Source organism: Rhinoraja longicauda, chromosome 41 (genome assembly GCF_053455715.1).
Source record: "Rhinoraja longicauda isolate Sanriku21f chromosome 41, sRhiLon1.1, whole genome shotgun sequence".
Classification (NCBI taxonomy): domain Eukaryota; kingdom Metazoa; phylum Chordata; class Chondrichthyes; order Rajiformes; family Arhynchobatidae; genus Rhinoraja; species Rhinoraja longicauda.
The window spans coordinates 9,013,216-9,032,757 of record NC_135993.1 but is presented as its reverse complement, the minus strand read 5'-3'; the positions used below and the strand labels follow the sequence as shown (position 1 = coordinate 9,032,757).

The 19,542-nt window shown below is 48.7% G+C and overlaps 1 protein-coding gene across 1 annotated transcript in view; it reads left to right on the top strand.

The window, feature by feature from the left end:
- The first annotated feature begins 3,216 nt into the window (after positions 1–3,216).
- The window catches only part of LOC144611780 (forkhead box protein A2-A-like), a 29,578-nt gene continuing 13,252 nt past the window's right edge, over positions 3,217–19,542 (top strand). Inside the window, exon 1 of the mRNA XM_078431030.1 lies at positions 3,217–3,557. Within this exon, the coding sequence (XP_078287156.1) occupies positions 3,486–3,557 (72 nt within the window). The 5' untranslated portion in view covers positions 3,217–3,485. The remainder of the gene's footprint in view (positions 3,558–19,542) is intronic.

Here is a 19,542-nt window from a genome sequence, read left to right as displayed (position 1 = left end):
TCCTCCACCACACACTCTACACTGACAAACTGCATTACTGAAATAAAATCTTGGCTTCAATCAAACTTCCTCAAACTCAATTGCAACAAATCTGAAATCATCATCATTGGTCCAAAAATGCTCACCAAATCCACCCAAAACTTCATCCTCAACATTGATGGTCTCCCAGTATCCACCTCACCTCACATCCGGAATCTTGGAATCATCCTTGATCAAACCCTCTCCTTCGACAAACACATCAAACACATCACAAAGACAGCCTTCTTCCACCTCAAAAACATTGCCCGTCTCCGTCCATCCCTCTCCTCCACAGCTGCAGAAACCCTCATCCACGCCTTCATCACCTCCCGTCTGGACTACTGCAACAGCCTCCTCTATGGCGCACCCTCAAAAATCATCAATAAACTTCAATACATTCAAAACTCCGCTGCCCGTCTACTCACACACACCTCGATCCGTGACCATATCACCCCCGTCCTTTATAAACTCCACTGGCTCCCCATCCCCCAGAGAATCCAGTACAAAATCCTCCTCATAACCTACAAAGCCCTCCATAACCTGGCCCCATCCTACCTGACCGACCTCCTCCACAGGCACACTCCCACCTGCACCCTCCGCTCTGCCGCTGCCAATCTCCTATCCCCCCACATCCGGACTAAACTCAGATCCTGGGGGGACAGGGCTTTCTCCATCGCTGCTCCCACCCTATGGAACTCACTACCCCAAACCGTTAGAGACTCCCCCACACTCACCACATTCAAAACATCGCTGAAGTCTCACCTGTTCAGTACTGCCTTCAACCACTGAAGGTCACCTCACCTACTGTCTCCTTTCTCTGTTCATTTATTTATTTACTTATTTATCTATTTATTAATTTCCCTATGTTCTCAAAATCTCTGTAAAGCGTCTTTGAGTATATGAAAAGCGCTATATAAATAAAATGTATTATTATTATTATTATTATTTCCACTAAGTGCTGGAGGAACTCAGCGGGTTAGGCATCTTCTGTGGGGGCAAATGAACAGGTAACGTTTCCAGTTCGGACCCTTCTTCAGATCCGAAACACCGTCTGTCCATTTCCCTCCACAGGTGCTGCCTGACCTGCCGAGTTACTCCAGCACTTCGCGTTTTGCTCACGATTCCAGCACCTGCGGTTCCTTGTGTCTCCGCTGCAGTTTCCCAGCGCCCCGTTTCTCACACTTTGCACGTCCACTTTGCACGATGATTGTAATCACTAGCAATGCTCCACCACACACATTCACTCACGGCACACACTCGCAGCTCACACATTTGCACACTCACAAGGCACACATTCAGAGCTCGCACAAACACCCCGTTCATTTGCACACTCATGGGCACACCCTCGCAGACCACACAGACAGTTTGCACACCCAAGACACACACTCGCAACATAGATCTATAGTGCACTCATTTGCACGTTGCACACTTACAACACACACACTCACAGCTCACACCGATAGCCCACCCCTTTGCACACCCGCTTGGCTCACACTTGTAGATGACACAAACAACCCATTCCTTTGCACACCCAGAAGACACACACTTGCAATTTACAGTCCATTCACTACCTGCTGACTCTCCCTTGCACACACACACGTTGCACGCTGTCTGTGATGACCGACGGGGGTGGGTGATGGGGGGCGAGTGGTGGTGGGGGGGGGGGAATTACCGGCTGCAATGTAACGATAATGGAGTTGAAAGGGACCCCAGGTGGAGTGGTGGCGGTGATGGGGGAGATAATGAATGCGTAATACACAGATAATCAAGGGGCTTTCTGTGTAATACACATTGTGTCAGTCTGTGTGTGTGTGTGTGTGTGTGTTAACAAGTGTATCGATCTGTGTGTGTCTACAACAGTGTGTCAGTCTGTGTGCGTGTGCAATAGTGTCAGTCTGTGTGTGTGTTAACAAGTGTATCGGTCTGTGTGTGTCTACGACAGTGTGTCAATCTGTATGCGTGTGCAACAGTGTGTCAGTCTGTGTGTGTCTACAACAGTGTGTCAGTCTGTGTGCGTGTACAACAGTGTCTGTCTGTGTGTGCGTGTGCAACAGTGTGTCAGTCTGTGTGTGTCTGCAATACTGTAACATAGTTCATAAGTTCTAGGAGCAGAATTAGGCCATTCGGCCCATCAAGTCTACTATGCCATTCAATCATGGATGATTGATCGTATAAGAAAATAACTGCAGATGCTGGTACAAATCGAAGGTATTTATTCACAAAATGCTGGAGTAACTCAGCAGGTCAGGCAGCATCTCAGGAGAGAAGGAATGGGCGACGTTTCGGGTCGAGACCCTTCTTCAGACTGAAGAAGGGTCTCGACCCGAAACATCGCCCATTCCTTCTCTCCTGAGATGCTGCCTGACCTGCTGAGTTACTCCAGCACTTTGTGAATAAGTACCTTCGATTGAAGAAGGGGCTCCCTCCTGAGGGAATGGGTGACGTCTCGGGTCGAGAACCTTCTTCAGTCAGACCCGAAACGTCACCCATTCCTTCTCTCCTGAGATGCTGCCCCACCTGCTGAGTTACTCCAGCATTTTGTGAATAAATGGATGATTGATCGATTGATCGATTGATCGATTCGTTTTTTTGCGCCTAGCGGTGGGAGAGTTGGGGAGGAGGGCAGGCAGTGGCAGGGGAGGGGGGCTTCGGTGCATGTTTTAAGTGGCTGAATGCACTGTGCTAGACATGGTGTAAAAGCTTATTCACAAAATGCTGGAGTAACTCAGCAGGTCGGGCAGCATCTCGGGAGAGAAGGAATGGGTGACCCCATTCCTTCTCTCCCGAGATACTGCCCGACCTGCTGAGTTACTCCAGCATTTTGTGAATAAATCGATTTGTACCAGCATCTGCAGTTATTTTCTTATACATGGTGTAAAAGCTGCCAGGTAGCCACACAGGCAAGTGTGTTCTGTGCACTTGCACCTCGCCGCGTCGGGCGCTGGGGGGCGCAGCGAACACCTTCTCCTTTCCAACCGGTGGCTACAACACACACACACAAACACACACACACCTACCTACCTACCTCAAAGACAGCAGTTAATGAATAACTTCCCTCCACCGCCCTCCAACACTCGCACGCTTGTCTCCCACAGTGAGAGAGAGAGAGAGAGGGAGGGAGAGGGAGGGAGAGGGAGGGTGTGAAAGAGAGGGAGATTGGGAGAGAGGGGCAGAGACAGAGACAGGTACAGCTGTTTGCACCAGGACTGGGCAACACTTTGCAGACCTAACTCTGGGGACTGGAGCAACATTGACCTGGAGAGTTGCTGGCAACTGGAGCCTTTGGACACGGATTCTCCCCAGACCCCCCAGACCAACCCCAGACCCCTTCCCACCGCAGCTGAAACCCCCTGGACTTCAAATCTCTCCCCACCCCCCCAAAAAAAACCCCAACTTAAAGACAACGTGGAATACAATTTGGAGCCCCAGGCGTTGATCGATTAGTCTTTTTGTTTCAAGGAGGGGGTATGTTGGGCTCTGTGAAGATGGAATCACATGAAATCCCAGAATGGACCAGTTTGTATTCGGACCCGGGCGAGGTCAGTATAAACTCTGCCAGATCATCTTTTGCAATCACCGGCTCGTTGTGTGTGTGTTTTATAATGTTCGTTTTGTTGCTAAATGCTCTTGTTCCACTTTCAAAGTCTTTCCAGGGCGCAGGTTCCAACGAGGACGGGAGGTGTTTTTGTTGTTGTTGGTGGTGGTCTGTAAATGCGGGGGATAATCATTCTCTCTCCCCTAAAGAGACCCTGGCTTGGTGTGGCTGTGGGAGCTTTGCACTGGGACATTTGTACCTTGCCGGGTCACCCGGTGCCCGGGTCGACACACGACTGCAGACAGGAGCAAAGTTGGAACAAACTTCCTCCAAGCGCCAGGTTCACCGCCGCTCCACATGATTCACCCGTTCGGATTTCATTGCTTCACTTTCTGGGAAATGCCGCTGGTTTGAAACAAAAGTTTTAGTTGTGCGGCGATTGCTCCATTGGATAGTTGAACGCGTTCAGTTTGCCCTTGTGTCGAATGACTGTTTATATCAGCGTGTTAGTCTGTGTGTGTGTGTGTGTGCGCGCAATAATGTGTGTGTGAGTGTGCAGTAATGTATCAGTCTTTGTGTGTGTGTGCAATACTGTGTCAGTGTGTGTATGCGTGCAATAATGTGTGTGTGTGTGTGTATGAGTGTGCAATGATGTATCAGTCTTTGTGTGCGTGCAATACTGTGTCAGGCTGTGTGTGTGCGCGCAATAATGTGTTTGTGTGAGTGTGCAATAATGTGTCAGTCTTTGTGTGTGTGCGTGTGTGTAATGATGTATCAGTCTTTGTGTGTGTGCAATAATGTGTCAGTCTTTGTGTGTGTGCAATACTGTGTCAGACTGTGTGTGTGTGCGCAATAATGTGTTTGTGTGTGTGTGTGTATGTGAGTGTGCAATAATGTGTCAGTCTTTGTGTGTGTGCAATAATGTGTCAGTATTGTGTGTGTGTGTGTGTGTGTGCGTGTGCGTGTGTGCAATGATGTATCAGTCTTTGTGTGTGTGCAATACTGTGTCAGTCTATGTGTGTGTGCGCAATAATGTGTTAGTGTGTGTGTGAGTGTGCAATAATGTGTCAGTCTTTGTGTGTGTGCAATACTGTGTCAGTCTGTGTGTGCAATACTGTGTCAGTCTGTGTGTGTGCGCGCAATAATGTGTTTGTGTGTGTGTGTGTGTGTGAGTGTGCAATAATGTGTCAGTCTTTGTGTGTGTGCGATACTGTGTCTGTGTGTGTGTGAGTGTGCAATACTGTGTCAGTCTGTGTGTGTATGCGCAATAATGTGTTCGTGTGTGTGTGTGTGTGCGCGCAGTTGTACAGGGCCCTAGTGAGACCGCACCTGGAGTATTGTGTGCAGTTTTGGTCTCCAAATTTGAGGAAGGATATTCTTGCTATTGAGGGCGTGCAGCGTAGGTTTACTAGGTTAATTCCCGGAATGGCGGGACTGTCGTATGTTGAAAGACTGGAGCGACTGGGCTTGTATACACTGGAATTTAGAAGGATGAGAGGGGATCTTATCGAAACGTATAAGATTATTGGGTTGGACACGTTAGAGGCAGGAAACATGTTCCCAATGTTGGGGGAGTCCAGAACCAGGGGCCACAGTTTAAGAATAAGGGGTAGGACATTTAGAACGGAGATGAGGAAAAACTTTTTCACCCAGAGAGTCGTAAATCTGTGGAATTCTCTGCCTCAGAAGGCAGTGGAGGCCAATTCTCTGAATGCATTCAAGAGAGAGCTGGATAGAGCTCTTAAGGATAGCGGAGTCAGGGGGTATGGGGAGAAGGCAGGAACGGGGTACTGATTGAGAATGATCAGCCATGATCACATTGAATGGTGGTGCTGGCTCGAAGGGCCGAATGGCCTCCTCCTGCGTCGTGTGTGTGTGTGTGTGTGTGTGTGTGTGTGTGTGTGTGTGTGCGCGCGTGTGCGCGTGCGTGTGCGTGTGCAATATTGTGTCCGTCTGTGTGCGTGTGTACACCAGTGTGTCAGTCTGTGTGTGTGTACAATATTGTGTCTGTCTGTGTGTGTTAACAAGTGTATCGGTCTGTGTGTGTCTACAACAGTGTGTCAGTCTGTATGTGTCTGCAACAGTGTGTCAGTCTGCATGTGTCTGCAATACTGTAACATAGGTTCATAAGTTCTAGGAGCAGAATTAGGCCATTCGGCCCATCAAGTCTACTCTGCCATTCAATCATGGCTGATCTATCTCTCCCTCTCAACCCCATTCTCCTGCCTTCTCCCCATAACACCTGACACCCATATTCATCAAGAATCTGTCAATCTCCACCATAAAAATATCCGTTGACTTGGCCTCCACAGCCGTCTGTGGCAAAGAATCCCACAGATTCACCACCCTCTGACGAAAGAAATTCCTCCTCAATTCCTCACCTTCTTTGTGACAAACTATGTGTGTGTCTGCAGCAGTGTGTCAGTTTGTACGAGTGTGTCAGTTTGTACGAGTGTGTCAGTTTGTACAAGTGTGTCAGTTTGTACGAGTGTGTCAGTTTGTACGAGTGTGTCAGTTTGTACAAGTGTAAGAAAATAATTGCAGATGCTGGTACAAATCAAAGGTATTTATTCACAGAGTGCTGGAGTAACTCAGCGGGTCAGGCAGCATCTCAGGAGAGAAGGAATGGGCGACGTTTCGGGTCGAGACCCTTCTTCAGACTGAGTGTGTGTGTCTGTACGTGTGTGTGTCAGTTTGTACATGTGTGTGTCAGTTTGTACGTGTGTGTGTCAGTTTGTACGTGTGTGTGTCAGTTTGTACGTGTGTGTGTCTGTACGTGTGTGTGTCAGTTTGTACGTGTGTGTGTGTCACTTTGCACATGTATGTGCAGCAGTGTTTCGTTTTCTTTAGTTTATTGTCACGTGTACCGAGGTACAGTGAAAAGCTGTTGTTGTTACTAACCAGTTAGTGGAAAGACAATAGACAATAGACAATAGACATGATTACAATCGCGCTGCCCACAGAATATGGATACATGATAAAGGGAATAACGTTTAATGCAAGGTAAAGACTGATCAAAGATAATCTGAGGTAGATGGGAGGCCAGGACAGCTCTCTAGTTGTTAGTAGGATGTAAATTGTTGATGGACCATGTCTTGTGTGTGGCTGCAACAATGTCAGTCTGTGTGTGTGTGTCTATAACAATGTCAGTGTGTGTGTGTGTATGTGTCTATAACAGTGTGTCAGTCTGTGTTTGTGTGTCTGCAATAGTGTGTCAGTTTGTGTGTGTATCTATAACAGTGTGTCAGTTTGTGTGTGTGCCTACAAGTGTGTCAGTCTGTGTGTGTGTGTGTGTCTGCAATAGTGTGTCAGCCTGTGTGTGTGTGTGACTATAACAGTGTGTCAGTCTGTGTGTGTGTGTGTGTGCCTACAAGTGTGTCAGTCTGTGTGTGTCTACAAGTGTGTCAGTCTGTGTGTGTGTGTCTACAGTGTGTCAGTCTGTGTGTGTGTGTCTACAAGTGTGTCAGTCTGTGTGTATCTATAACAGTGTGTCAGTCTGTGTGTGTGTCTACAAGTGTGTCAGTCTGTGTGTGTATCTATAATAGTATGTCAGTTTGTGTGTGTGACTATAACAGTGTGTCAGTCTGTGTGTGTGTGTGTCTACAAGTGTGTCAGTCTGTGTGTGTGTGTCTACAAGTGTGTCAGTCTGTGTGTGTGACTATAACAGTGTGTCAGTTTGTGTGTGTGACTATAACACTGAAGTCAGTCTGTTGTATGTCTGTTTCTGACTGTGACAATATTAGTGTGTCCGTGTTTATATCGATACATCAATGTGCCATCACAGCCACAGCCACAGCTCGGGGCGGCACAGTGGCACAGCGGGTAGAGCTGCTGCCTCAGCGCCAGAGAAGCGGGTTCAATCCTGACCCCGGGTGCTGACTGTGTGGAGTTTGCACGCCCCCCCCCCCCTGTGACCGCGTGGGTTTCCTCCGGGTGCTCCGGTTTGCTCCCACATCCCAAAGTACGTGTGACTTTGTAGGTTGATCGACCCTCTGTAAATCGCCCCTGGTGTGCAGGAAGTGGGTGAGAAAGTGGGATAACATAGAACTAGTGTGAACGGGCGATCGAAGGTCGCCGTGGGCCGAAGGGCCTGTTTCTGTGCTGTAACTTTCAATCAATCAATGTTTTTAGACGCAAAATGCTGGAGTAACTCAGCGGGACAGGCAGCATCTCTGGAGAGAAGGAATGGGTGATGCTTCGGGTCGAGACCCTTCTTCAGAATGAAGAAGTCAGGGTTCCAACCCCTAACGTCACCCATTCCTCTTCCCCAGAGATGCTGCCTGACCCGCTGAGTTACTCCAGCATTTTGTGTCTATCCTTGGTGTAAACCAGCATCTGCAGTTCCTTCCTACATAAAGTGTTGGTGTAGGTCTGTTTTACAGAGTGGACACAGAACAAGGACAGGAACAGGCCCTTCGGCCCGCATTGTCTGTGTCGAGCATGATGCCAAGTTAGACTAATCTCCTCTGCCTTCACGTGATTAATTTCTTGCATATCCACCTACATGTAAAAGCCTCTTCAGTGGCACTATCGTATCTACCTCCACTGCCAGTCCTGGCAGCGTGTCCCAGGATCTATCCCCGCACATCTTTAAAGTTGGCCCTCTCACCTTAAAGCTATGCCCTCTCATCTTTGGCATTTCCACCTTGGGGAAAAAGGTTCTGCCTGTCTACCCTATCTACGCCTTACATAATTTTACATACGTACTTCTATCAGGACTCCCCTCTAACACGCCAAAGAAAAGCAGAGGTGGGATTTGAGTGCATCACTAACCTGTATTTATATCTGTGTCTGTACCGATGAGCCAAAACATTATGACCACGGACGGGCGAAGTGAATAACATTGATTATCCTGTTACAATGGCACCTGTCAAGGGGTGGGATATATTCGGCAGCAAGTGAACAGTCAGTTCTCGAAGTTGACGTGTTGGATGCAGGAGAAATGGGCAGGAGTAAAGACCTGAGCGACTTTGACAAGGGCCAAATTGTTATGGCCAGACGACTGGGTCAGAGCATCTCTGAAACGGCAAGGCTTGAGGGGTGCTGTTAAAGGATCTGCAGCCAATGTTTTGGTGCCAGATACCACAGGACACCTTCAGGGGTCTTGTAGAGTCCATGCCTCGGTGGGTCGGCGCTGTTTTGGCGGCACACGGAGGACCAACAGCAGATTGGGCAGGTGGTCACAATGTTCTGGCTCATCAGTGTATACAGTAAGCGTGCATCTGCAATAATGCGTAGTGGATGTACACTTTAACTGATGTGCCAGTGGTATCGGAGATAGTATAATTTCGTCCCCAGTACTGAGGTGCAGTGGACAAGGTTGTGTGCTATTCAGGGATATTGGACCGTACACGAGTGCAGTCAAACGTACACTAATAGTGCAAAGAGTGAAAGGAAACAGCGTGCAGACGTCAGTGTCACAGTAACAGAGAAAGTGCGGAGTAACATAGACATAGAAAATAGGTGCAGGAGTAGGCCATTCGGCCCTTCGAGCCAGCACCGCCATTCAATATGATCATGGCTGATCATCCAACTCAGTATCCCATACCTGCCTTCTCTCCATACCCCCTGATCCCTTTAGCCACAAGGGCCACATCTAACTCCCTCTTAAATATAGCCAATGAACTGGCCTCAACTACCTTCTGTGGCAGAGAATTCCACAGATTCACCACTCTCTGTGTGAAAAAAAACATTCTCATCTCGGTCCTAAAAGACTTCCCCCTTATCCTTAAACTGTGACCCCTTGTTCTGGACTTCCCCAACATCGGGAACAATCTTCCTGCATCTAGCCTGTCCAACCCCCTTAAGAATTTTGTAAGTTTCTATCAGATCCCCCCTCAATCTTCTAAATTCCAGCGAGTACAAGCCGAGTCTATCCAGTCTTTCTTCATGTGAAAGTCCTGCCATCCCAGGGATCAATCTGGTACACAGGTGGAAGCCCTGCAACGAGTTAGATTGGGTACATGTGTAGGAAGGAACTGCAGATGCTGGTTTGCACTGAAGGTGTGAAGACACAAAATGCTGGAGTAACTCAGCGGGTCAGGCAGCATCTCTGGAGAGAAGGAATGGGTGACGTCTCGGTTCGAGACCCTTCCTTCAGTCTGAGTTACTCCAGCACTTTGAGTCTATCTTCAGTACAAGTGTATGGCGGTAGTACACTGCCCCAGTTGCCAGTCTTGAGAGGGGGAATGGGTGACGTTTCGGGTCGAGACCCTTCTACAGACTGGGAAATTGGGAGATCCTTGTGCGTCACCAAGCAAATTCACTGTGCATGTGTGTAACACCATCAATGTGTGTGACCATGTGAGTTTGTGTATAATCGGTGTGTCTATAACAGTGTGTACAGTCCACATGTTCATAAACAGTGCATCAGGTGTGCCTGCCTTGTACATTACTGGGCGCCTTTTACTGTCTGTTAGCGTGAATTTCTATAACCACACAGATACGTATGTCTATATCAGTCTCTGTGTCTATAATACTCTGTGTCTGTCTTTGTATCCATGTGTTAACCCTTTTGAAATGTAGTGTTTATATCAGGCTGTGTCTATGTCAGTGTTGATATATCAGTCTGTAGCAACATGTCAGTCTGTGTTACACACTTTTGTAAACACTGCACATAATATACGTGTGTGAGTCTGTGTGAGTCAGTGTGTGTGAGTCCGTGTGTGTGAGTCAGTCTGTGTGTGTGTGTGTGTGTCAGTGTGTTAGTGAGTAAGTGTGTGCGAGTCCGTCAGTGTGTGTGTGAGTCAGTGTGTTAGTGAGTCAGTGTGTGTGTGAGTCAGTGTGTGTTAGTGAGTCAGTGTGTGTGAGTCAGTGTGTGTGAGTCCGTGTGTGTGTCAGTGTGTTAGTGAGTTAGGGTGTGTGTGAGTCAGTGTGTGTGTGTGTGAGTGTGTGTGAGTCAGTGTGTGTGTTAGTGAGTCAGTGTGCGTTAGTGAGTCAGGGTGTGTGTGTGAGTCAGTGTGTGTGTTAGTGAGTCAGTGTGTTAGTGAGTCAGTGTGTGTGTGTGTGTGAGTCAGTGTGTTAGTGAGTCAGTGTGTGTGTGTGTGTGTGTGTGTGAGTCAGTGTGTTAGTGAATCAGGGTGTGTGTGTGTGTGTTTCAGTTCTGTCTTTATTTAATATTTCTGTCTTCGTCTGTCCTATCGATATATCCGTGTGCATATTTGAAGGAAGGTTTTCAAACTCACTATCATATTAGTGTGTCATTGTTTGTGATTCTATGAGTGTGTCAGTACACACGTCCAGTACCAAGTGCCTGTTTCAAATTACACACAGTAGTGTCAGTGCACGGATTTATATCAAAGTGTCACCACTAATGTCCGCGTGCCACTGTGTGTGTTTATGCCAGTGTGTCAGTTAGTGTGTATATCAATGTGTTCTCTGTGTATTCACGCCAACCTGTAGCTACCCACAGTTACACTGCGTTGCTGTGTGTGGTTACTTCAGTCAGTCGGCATGTATGTTGGCTGCAGATGCAGAGGGCAGTGTTTATTTCAGTGTGTTCGTGTGCACGTCCATTTACGTGTAAGAAAATAACTGCAGATGCTGGTACAAATCGAAGGTATTTATTCACAAAATGCTGGCGTAACTCAGCGGGACAGGCAGCATCTCAGGAGAGAAGGAATGGGTGACGTTTGGGGTCGATTCTGTGTTCACCTTTACACCACCCCATCCCTGGTAGATATCTGAAATGTCTGAAGAAGGGTCTGGACCCGGAACGTCATCCATTCCTTCCCTCTAGAGATGCTGCCTGGAGGCCAGAGAGTCACTCCAGCACTTTGTGTCTATCTTACGTTTAGACCAGCAGCTGCAGTTGCTTCCTACACATCACTGGGACCACCTGGTTCTGGTACGGTAGCTGTGTGCCTGCCTCAGTCAATGCTCGTGGGCATTCTCTAATCCCTCCTCTCCCCTCGCCCACTGCTTCTTGGCCAACGCTGTTCATTCCACTGCTCCAGGCTCAATGCCATCCAAGTCTTCTGTCTGAGGTCTAACACACACGGTGTGTTCACCCGTCCACCCTTTCTCTTCACACCTATGATCCTTGGATCACACACATGTACACGCGCGCACGCACACACACACACACACACACACACACACACACACAGACTGATTCACACACACACACAGACTGATTCACACACAGACTCCCTGGCACACACTGACGGACACACACACACACTGACACACACACACACTGACACACACATACACACCCTGACTCACACACACACACACCCTGACTCACACACACACTAACTGACACACAGACTGACTCACACACACACATTGACACACACACACACACTAACTGACACACAGGCTGACTCTCTCACACACACACACACACTAACTGACACACAGACTGACTCTCTCACACACACACGCACACACACACTGACACACACATACACACACTGCCTCACACCCTCACAGACTGACTCACACACATACTAACTAACACACAGACTGACTCACACACACACACACACACACACACTGACACACACACACACTGACTCACACACACACTCTGACACACAGACTGACTCACACACACACACTGACACACACACACACACCCTGACTCACACACACACACACACACACTGACTCACACCCCCACACTGACTCACACACACACACACACACACACACACACACACACACACACACACACACACACACACACACACACACTGACACACACTGACACACACTGACTCACACACAGACTGACTCCCATCAACTCTGTCTCTTCTGCCCCCCCCACATTCTCCAACAACCCAAGGTGTTGGGACCATGCTCCCTCCCTCAGTTAAGCCACACCTTGGTTCTAAACCACTTGCCATTGTTTTTGACGCTGCTACAGACCCGTCCTAACTCTGAAATCCCCTCCAGCCCTGAATCACTGAGGCACTGGCACTGTTGGTATTCAGGGCTCGTGTAAGTCCTGAACACAATCACTCCACCATCACCTGTCATGGGCGTGCTTCTCTGTAGTGGAGTGTCAGTGTGTACAAGTTAATATTTGGGTGTTTTGATCGATTTATTCTCCAGTTGCTGTGTGTGCGTTTACATTAACATGCGTCTATCTGTGGTTGTGTTCGTGTTTCACTGCGTCGAAGATAGACACTGAATGCTGGAGTAACTCAGCGGGACAGGCAGCATCTCAGGAGAGAAGGAATGGGTGACTTTTTGGGTTGAGACCCTTCTTCAGACCCTTCTTCTGAAGAAGTGTCTCGACCCGAAACGTCACCCATTCCTTCTCTCCTGAGATGCTGCCTGACCTGCTGAGTTACTCCAGCATTTTGTGAATAAATACCTTCAGTGTGTATTAATGTGAGTGTGTTGCTCTGTTTGAATGTGTTCTTTCGCTGTATGTATTAACAATGTGTTACTGTATGTGATCATTTGAGCTTAGGTTTAGGTTAGTTTATTATCCCGTGTACCGAGGTACAGAGAAGAGCTTTTTGTTGCGTGCTAACCAGCCAACGGATAGACGATACATGATTACAATCGAGCCGTCCACAGTGTACAGATACACAATAAAGATAAAGCCAGTAAAGTCCGATCACAGATAGTTTGAGGGTCTCTGATGAGGTAGATAGTAGTTCAGGACTGCTCCAGGAGGGATAGATCGGGTCGACACACAGTTTCTTGCCCAGATCTGCTTCTGAGGCTGGCTTGTGAATAGTCGCCTGGGTTGGGCGCCATTTTGGAAGATCTGGTCCTATTTGACTGCATTTTGCCCATATCCCTCTCAACCTTTTCTATCCACAAACCTGATCAATTGTCTTTTAAACACTGTCATTGTACCCACCTCTGGCAGTTCACTCCGTATGTCTAGCACCCTCTGTGTGAAAAACGTTGCTCCTCCAGCCTCTTTTAAATCTTTCCCCTCTAATTTAGTTTAGTTTAGAGATACAGCATGGAAACAGCCCACTGGGTCCGCACCGACCAGCGATCCCCGCACATTAACACTATCCTACACCCACAAGGGACAATTTTTACATTTATACCAAGCCAATTAACCTACAAACCTGTACATCTTTGGAGTGTGGGAGGAAACCGAAGATCTCGGGGAAATCCCACGCAGGTCACGGGGAGAACGTACAAACTCCGTACAGACAGCACCCGTAGTCGGGATGGAACCCGGGTCTCCGGCGCTGCATTCGCTGTAAGGCAGCAACTCTGCCGCTGACGCAGGTTATTAAATCTTAAATCTATGCCGTCTACTTCTAGATTATTCGATCCTGGGGAAAATTACTGTGACACTCACCTTATCTATGCCCTCGTGATCTCGCGTACGTACCTCTATAATGCCAGCCCTCAGCCTCTTTGCAACTTCTTTTTGCCCAGTCTCTCCATAAAGCTCAAATCCTCCAGACCCAACAACATCCTTGCGAATATTTTCTGCGTCATCCCAGCCTAATGACATCCTGAATCCTGCCCACCGAGTCCACGCCGACCAGCCTCGATCCCAGCACGCTAACACTCTCCGACACACGCTGGGGACGATTTACAATTTTACCGAAGTCGATTAACCTGCAAATCTGCACGTCTTTGGAGCGTGGGAGGAAACCGGAGCACCCGGAGAAATCCCACGCAGGTCACGGGGAGAACGTACAAACTCCGTACAGACAAACGCCCGGTCGGGATCGAACCCGGGTCTCTGGAGCTGTGAGGCAGCAACTCTACCGCTGCGCCACCGTGCCGCCCTTTGCAAAATGCCCATCAGTTGTCTTTAGGTTATTGTTTTGCATTTAACCTGTTCACTGCCAAGTTTTTTTCCCCCCACTATTGGCCGTGACCAGAATATACGCAGGGGTGACATTGAACAGGTTAACCCCCACTAGGGGTTAGTTACCGAGTGCAATGGAGGACCTGGTCTGGACCCATTAACTGTGACGGAGGGGGAAGAACAATAGACAATGGGGACTCAGCGTGGGGGGGGGGGGGGGGGGGGGGGGGGGGAAGGGGGACCTGGCCTGGAGACTGTGTCATACTTTGTAACTTTGTCAGCGCCCTTTAACTGGCGACTATTTGCACGCCTTGGGTACGCAAGCAAAGAATTTCACTGAGACTTGTCACATGTGACAATAAAGTATTCATTCATTCACTCATTCATTACCACAGCTAGTTAGCCGACGAGCAGACGTTTGAGATGTTGAGGGGAAACGGGCAGAATTACACCTGGTCAACTGATACTATGCAAACCCTGTACAGACAGCACCCAAGGTCATCATTGCACCTGGCTCCCATTAACTACAGTGCCACTTGCTATTGAGGGCGTGCAGCGTAGGTTAATTCCCGGAATGGCGGGACTTTCATATGTTGAAAGACTGGAGCGACTGGGCTTGTATACGCTGGAATTGAGAAGGATGAGAGGAGATCTTATCGAAACGTATAAGATTATTAAGGGGTTGGACACGTTAGAGGCAGGAAACATGTTCCCAATGTTGGGGGAGTCCAGAACAAGGGGCCACACAGTTTAAGAATAAGGGGTAGGCCATTTAGAACTGAGATGAGGAAAAACTTTTTCAGTCAGAGAGTTGTGAATCTGTGGAATTCTCTGCCTCAGAAGGCAGTGGAGGCCAATTCTCTGAATGCATTCTAGAGAGAGCTGGATAGAGCTCTTAAGGATAGCGGAGTCAGGGGGTATGGGGAGAAGGCAGGAACGGGGTACTGATTGAGAATGATCAGCCACGATCACAGTGAATGGCGGTGCTGGCTCGAAGGGCCGAATGGCCTCCTCCTGCACCTATTGTCTATTGTCTAATGATATGAAGAAGGGTCTCGACCTGAAACGTCACCCGTTCCTTCTCTCCAGAGACGCTGCCTGTCCCGTTGAGTTGCTCCAGCGTTTTGTATCTCTCTTCGGTACAAACCAGCATCTGCAGTTCCTTCCTGCGCATATGAAGTGTTTCTTTGGTTGATCTTTAGGTTTATTGTTGTCACGTGTACAGAGCTACCGTGAAAAGTGTTTGTTTTACGTGCTATCCAGTCAGATCAGATAATACTATACATAAATACAATCACAAAGTCGTCAGGTCACAAGTGATAGGAGCAGAATTAGGCCATTCGGCCCATCAAGTCGACTCCACCATTCAATCATGGCTGATCTATCTCTCCCTCCTAACCCCATTCTCCTGCCTTCTCCCCATAACCCCTGACACCCGTACTAATCAAGACTCTATCTATCTCTGCCTTAAAAATATCCACTGACTTGGCCTCCACAGCCGTCTGTGGCAAAGAATCCCACAGGTTCACCACCCTCTGACTAAAGACATTTCTCCTCATCTCCTTCCTAAAAGAACGTTCTTTAATTCTGTGGCTCTAGTCCTAGACTCTCCCACTAGTGGAAACATCCTCTCCAATTCCAGGAATAGTCAGGTGAATGAATAATGGGTGAATAATTATCATCATTCACTGTGCAGTATATTAATATGATTGTGTTATCTCAGGGATGGTTTGGTGAATGTATGATGTTCATTTGACAGGACTGGGTCTCGACTCACTGGAGTTTAGCAGGATGAAGGAGAATTTCATTGAAACTTACAGAATAATAGGCATGGATAAAGTGGATGTGGAGAGGATGCTTCTACTAGTGGGAGAGTCTAGCACCAGATGGCACAGCCTCAGAACAAAAAGATGTACCATTGGAAAGGACATGAGGAGGAATTTCTTTAGCCAGAGGGCGGTTAATCTGTGGAATTCATTGCCACAGGCGAATGTGGAGGCCAAATCATTGGGTATTTTTAAAATGGAGACTGATAGATTCTTATTTCAGCAGGTCAGGCAGCATCTCAGGAGAGAAGGAATGGGTTAGGTAGATGGGTTAAATGGAGGTTGATAGATTCTTGATTTGTACGGGTGTCAGGGGTTATGGGGAGAAGGCAAGAGAATGGGGTTGAGAGGAAAAGATAGATCAGCCATGATTGAATGGCGGAGTAGGCTCGATGGGTTGAATGGCCTAATTCTGCTCCAGTGTCGTATAAACGTATAAACAGAATATCTGCGTGGTATAAACATCCGAATAGCGTTAGATTAGTTGTCTTGATTCAGCACATCATTATGATTCAGCATGTGTGGTGCTGAAAATGTTCGTGTTACGGAGTTTTGTGCTGGCAGTAGATCATTGTGACATTTGTCTTACAACAGGTAGCTGATATCAGGGCGTCAGTGTATTTACAATGGCGTTACAAAGCTATACCAGCGCCTTGTTGCGTTTGGTGTGTTACTACTGAAGTGTGTCATTGTTTAGGGGTTGCCAACTATCTCACCCCCAAATAAGGGACAAGGTGACGTCACCGCCCCCCGCCCAGCCTATGGCTACGTGCTCCCACTCCACCAATGGCGGCCGCCCGGGCCGGGAGGCGGGTTGCTAAGCAACCTCCGTCAGGCGGCGCCCGGGCCTGCGGGCCTAGACTGTCCAGAGCTAAAATGTCGGAAACCTAGAGTGTCGGGACCTAAACTGTCGGGGCCTACAGCGTCGGGGCCTACAGTGGCCCCCGGGCCTACAGCGCCCCCCCGGGCCTACAGTGCCCCCCCCGGGCCTACAGTGCCCCCCTGGGCCTACAGCGCCCCCCCGGGCCTACAGTGTCCCCCCGGGCCTACAGCGCCCCCCCGGGCCTAATACGGGTCATGGGACAAACCAATTTAGCCCAAAATACGGGACGTCCTGGCTAATACGGGACAGTTGGCAACCCTAGTCATTGTGTCTATTCATATTGAGTCACTGTTCAATTATCATTGTCCCTTCCTGCGTTTCCTAACCACATCGGTATATTTATATCTGTGTGGCCGATGTGCTGTGTTAGAGTGCTTGTTTTACACACGGCATGTTTATGTTAGTGTGGTGTACTGTCTGTGTGTTGTAGTCAGTGCATTATTCCGCCCCCTTGCATCATTGCTGCAGTGTGGATGGTTAGATCAGTGTCTGAAGAAGGGTCTTGACCCGACACGTCATCCATTCATAAGGTCTTAGGTCATATGTGATAGGAGTAGAATTAGGCCATTCGGCCCATCAAGTCTACTCCGCCATTCAATCGCGGCTGATCTATCTCTCCCTCCTAACCCCATTCTCCGGCCTTCTCCCCATTCCTTCTCTCCAGAGATGCTGCCTGTCCCGCTGAGTTACCGGAGGAGATTTCGCAGACCGGAGCAGACGAAATGTGTAGGAAGGAACGGCAGATGCTGGTTTAAGCCAAAGATAGACACAAAAAGCCGGAGTAACTCAGCAGGGACAGGCAGCATCTGTGGAAAGAAGGAATGGGTGATGTTTCGGGTCGAGAACCTTCTTCAGATTAGTTAGGGAAAAGGGAAATGAGAAATTTAGACGATGATGTAACAGCAAGAGAGGACTTTGCAGCGAGAGAGGACTTGTCGGAGAGTTTAGTTTAGTTTAGTTTAGAGATACAGCGCGGAAACAGGCCCTTCGGCCCACCGGGTCCGCGCCGACCAGCGATCCCCACACACTAACACTATCCTACACACTAGGGACAATTTTTACATTTACCCAGCCAATTAACCTACAAACCTGTACGTCTTTGGAGTGTGGGAGGAAACCGAAGATCTCGGAGAAAGCCCACGCAGGTCACGGGGAGAACGTACAAACTCCGTACAGACGGCACCCGTAGTCGAGATCGAACCCGGGTCTCCGGTGCTGCATTTGCTGTAAGGCGGCAACTCTACCGCTGCGCCACCGCGCCGCCCTAAAGAGAAAGGAGGAGAACTTCTTCAAAGTAGACATACTGAGTTACTCCGGCTTTTTGTGTCCAACTTCGGCTTAAACCAGCATCTGCAGTTCCTTCCTACACATTCCGTCTGCTTCACTGCGAAATCTCCTCATGGTATATATCGTGGAACTACGATCTTGTAATGTGGCCTTTGGGGACTTTCTTTTGCATGGAAACAGGCCCACCGAGTCCACGCCGACCATCCATCACCCGTTCAAACACCAGTTCCATGTTATCCCACTTTCTCATCCACTCCCTGCACACCAGGGCCATTTACAGAGGGCCGTTTAACATATAAACCCGCTCATCTTTGGGGATATGGGGAGGAAACCGGAGCACCCCACGGGAACTCAGGCGACCGCTGGAAGAACATGCAAACTCCACAAAGCCAGCTCCCGAGGTCAGGATCGAACCTGGGTCTCCGGTGGTCTGAGGCAGCAGCTCTACCCGCCGCGCCACCGTGCTGCCCCTGGTGAAGCTGGCACCACCTCGTTCAGTGGAAAACCTTAACAGATGCCAACAACCCAACTGATCAATAATCAGTAGGGGAAAAAAACTGCAGACGCTGGTTTTAAATCGAAGGCAGACCCAAAATGCTGGAGTAACTCAGCGGGTCAGGCAGCATCTCGGGAGAGAAGGAATGGGTGACGTTTCGGGTCGAGACCCTTCTTCAGCCTGAGTTACTACAGCATGACCCTTCTTCAGACAGTACGCTGAGACAGAGCACAGAGTTGCCAGTCTTGAGAGAAGGAATGGGTGAAGTTTTGGGTCGAGACCCTTCTTCAGACTTCAGACAGGGTCTCGACCAGAAACATCACCCATTCCTTCTCTCCAGAGATGCTGCCTGACCTGCTGAGTTACTCCAGCATTCTGTGATAGTTGCCAGAGGAGGTAGTCGAGGCTGGGACTATCCCAACGTTTAAGAAACAGTTAGACAGGTACGTGGATAGGACAGGTTTGGAGGGATGTGGACCAAGCGCAGGGACGAGTGTAGTTGGGACATGTTGGCCGGTGTGGGCATGTTGGGCCGAAGGGCCTGTTTCCACAATGTATCACTGCCTGACTTTGTGCTGTGTCCCTTGTATTTGGACTTAACCAATACTCCCCGGTCTGCCTTTTCTGAGCCTCTTTGACCAAGAATGCCAAGCAACCTGCCCTGCCCATCCTCAAACCAAATTTGGCAGCTCCAATATTTCACTCCCAGGTGCCAGGCCCACCATTCATCACCTTTACTTCCTGGACTCCTTG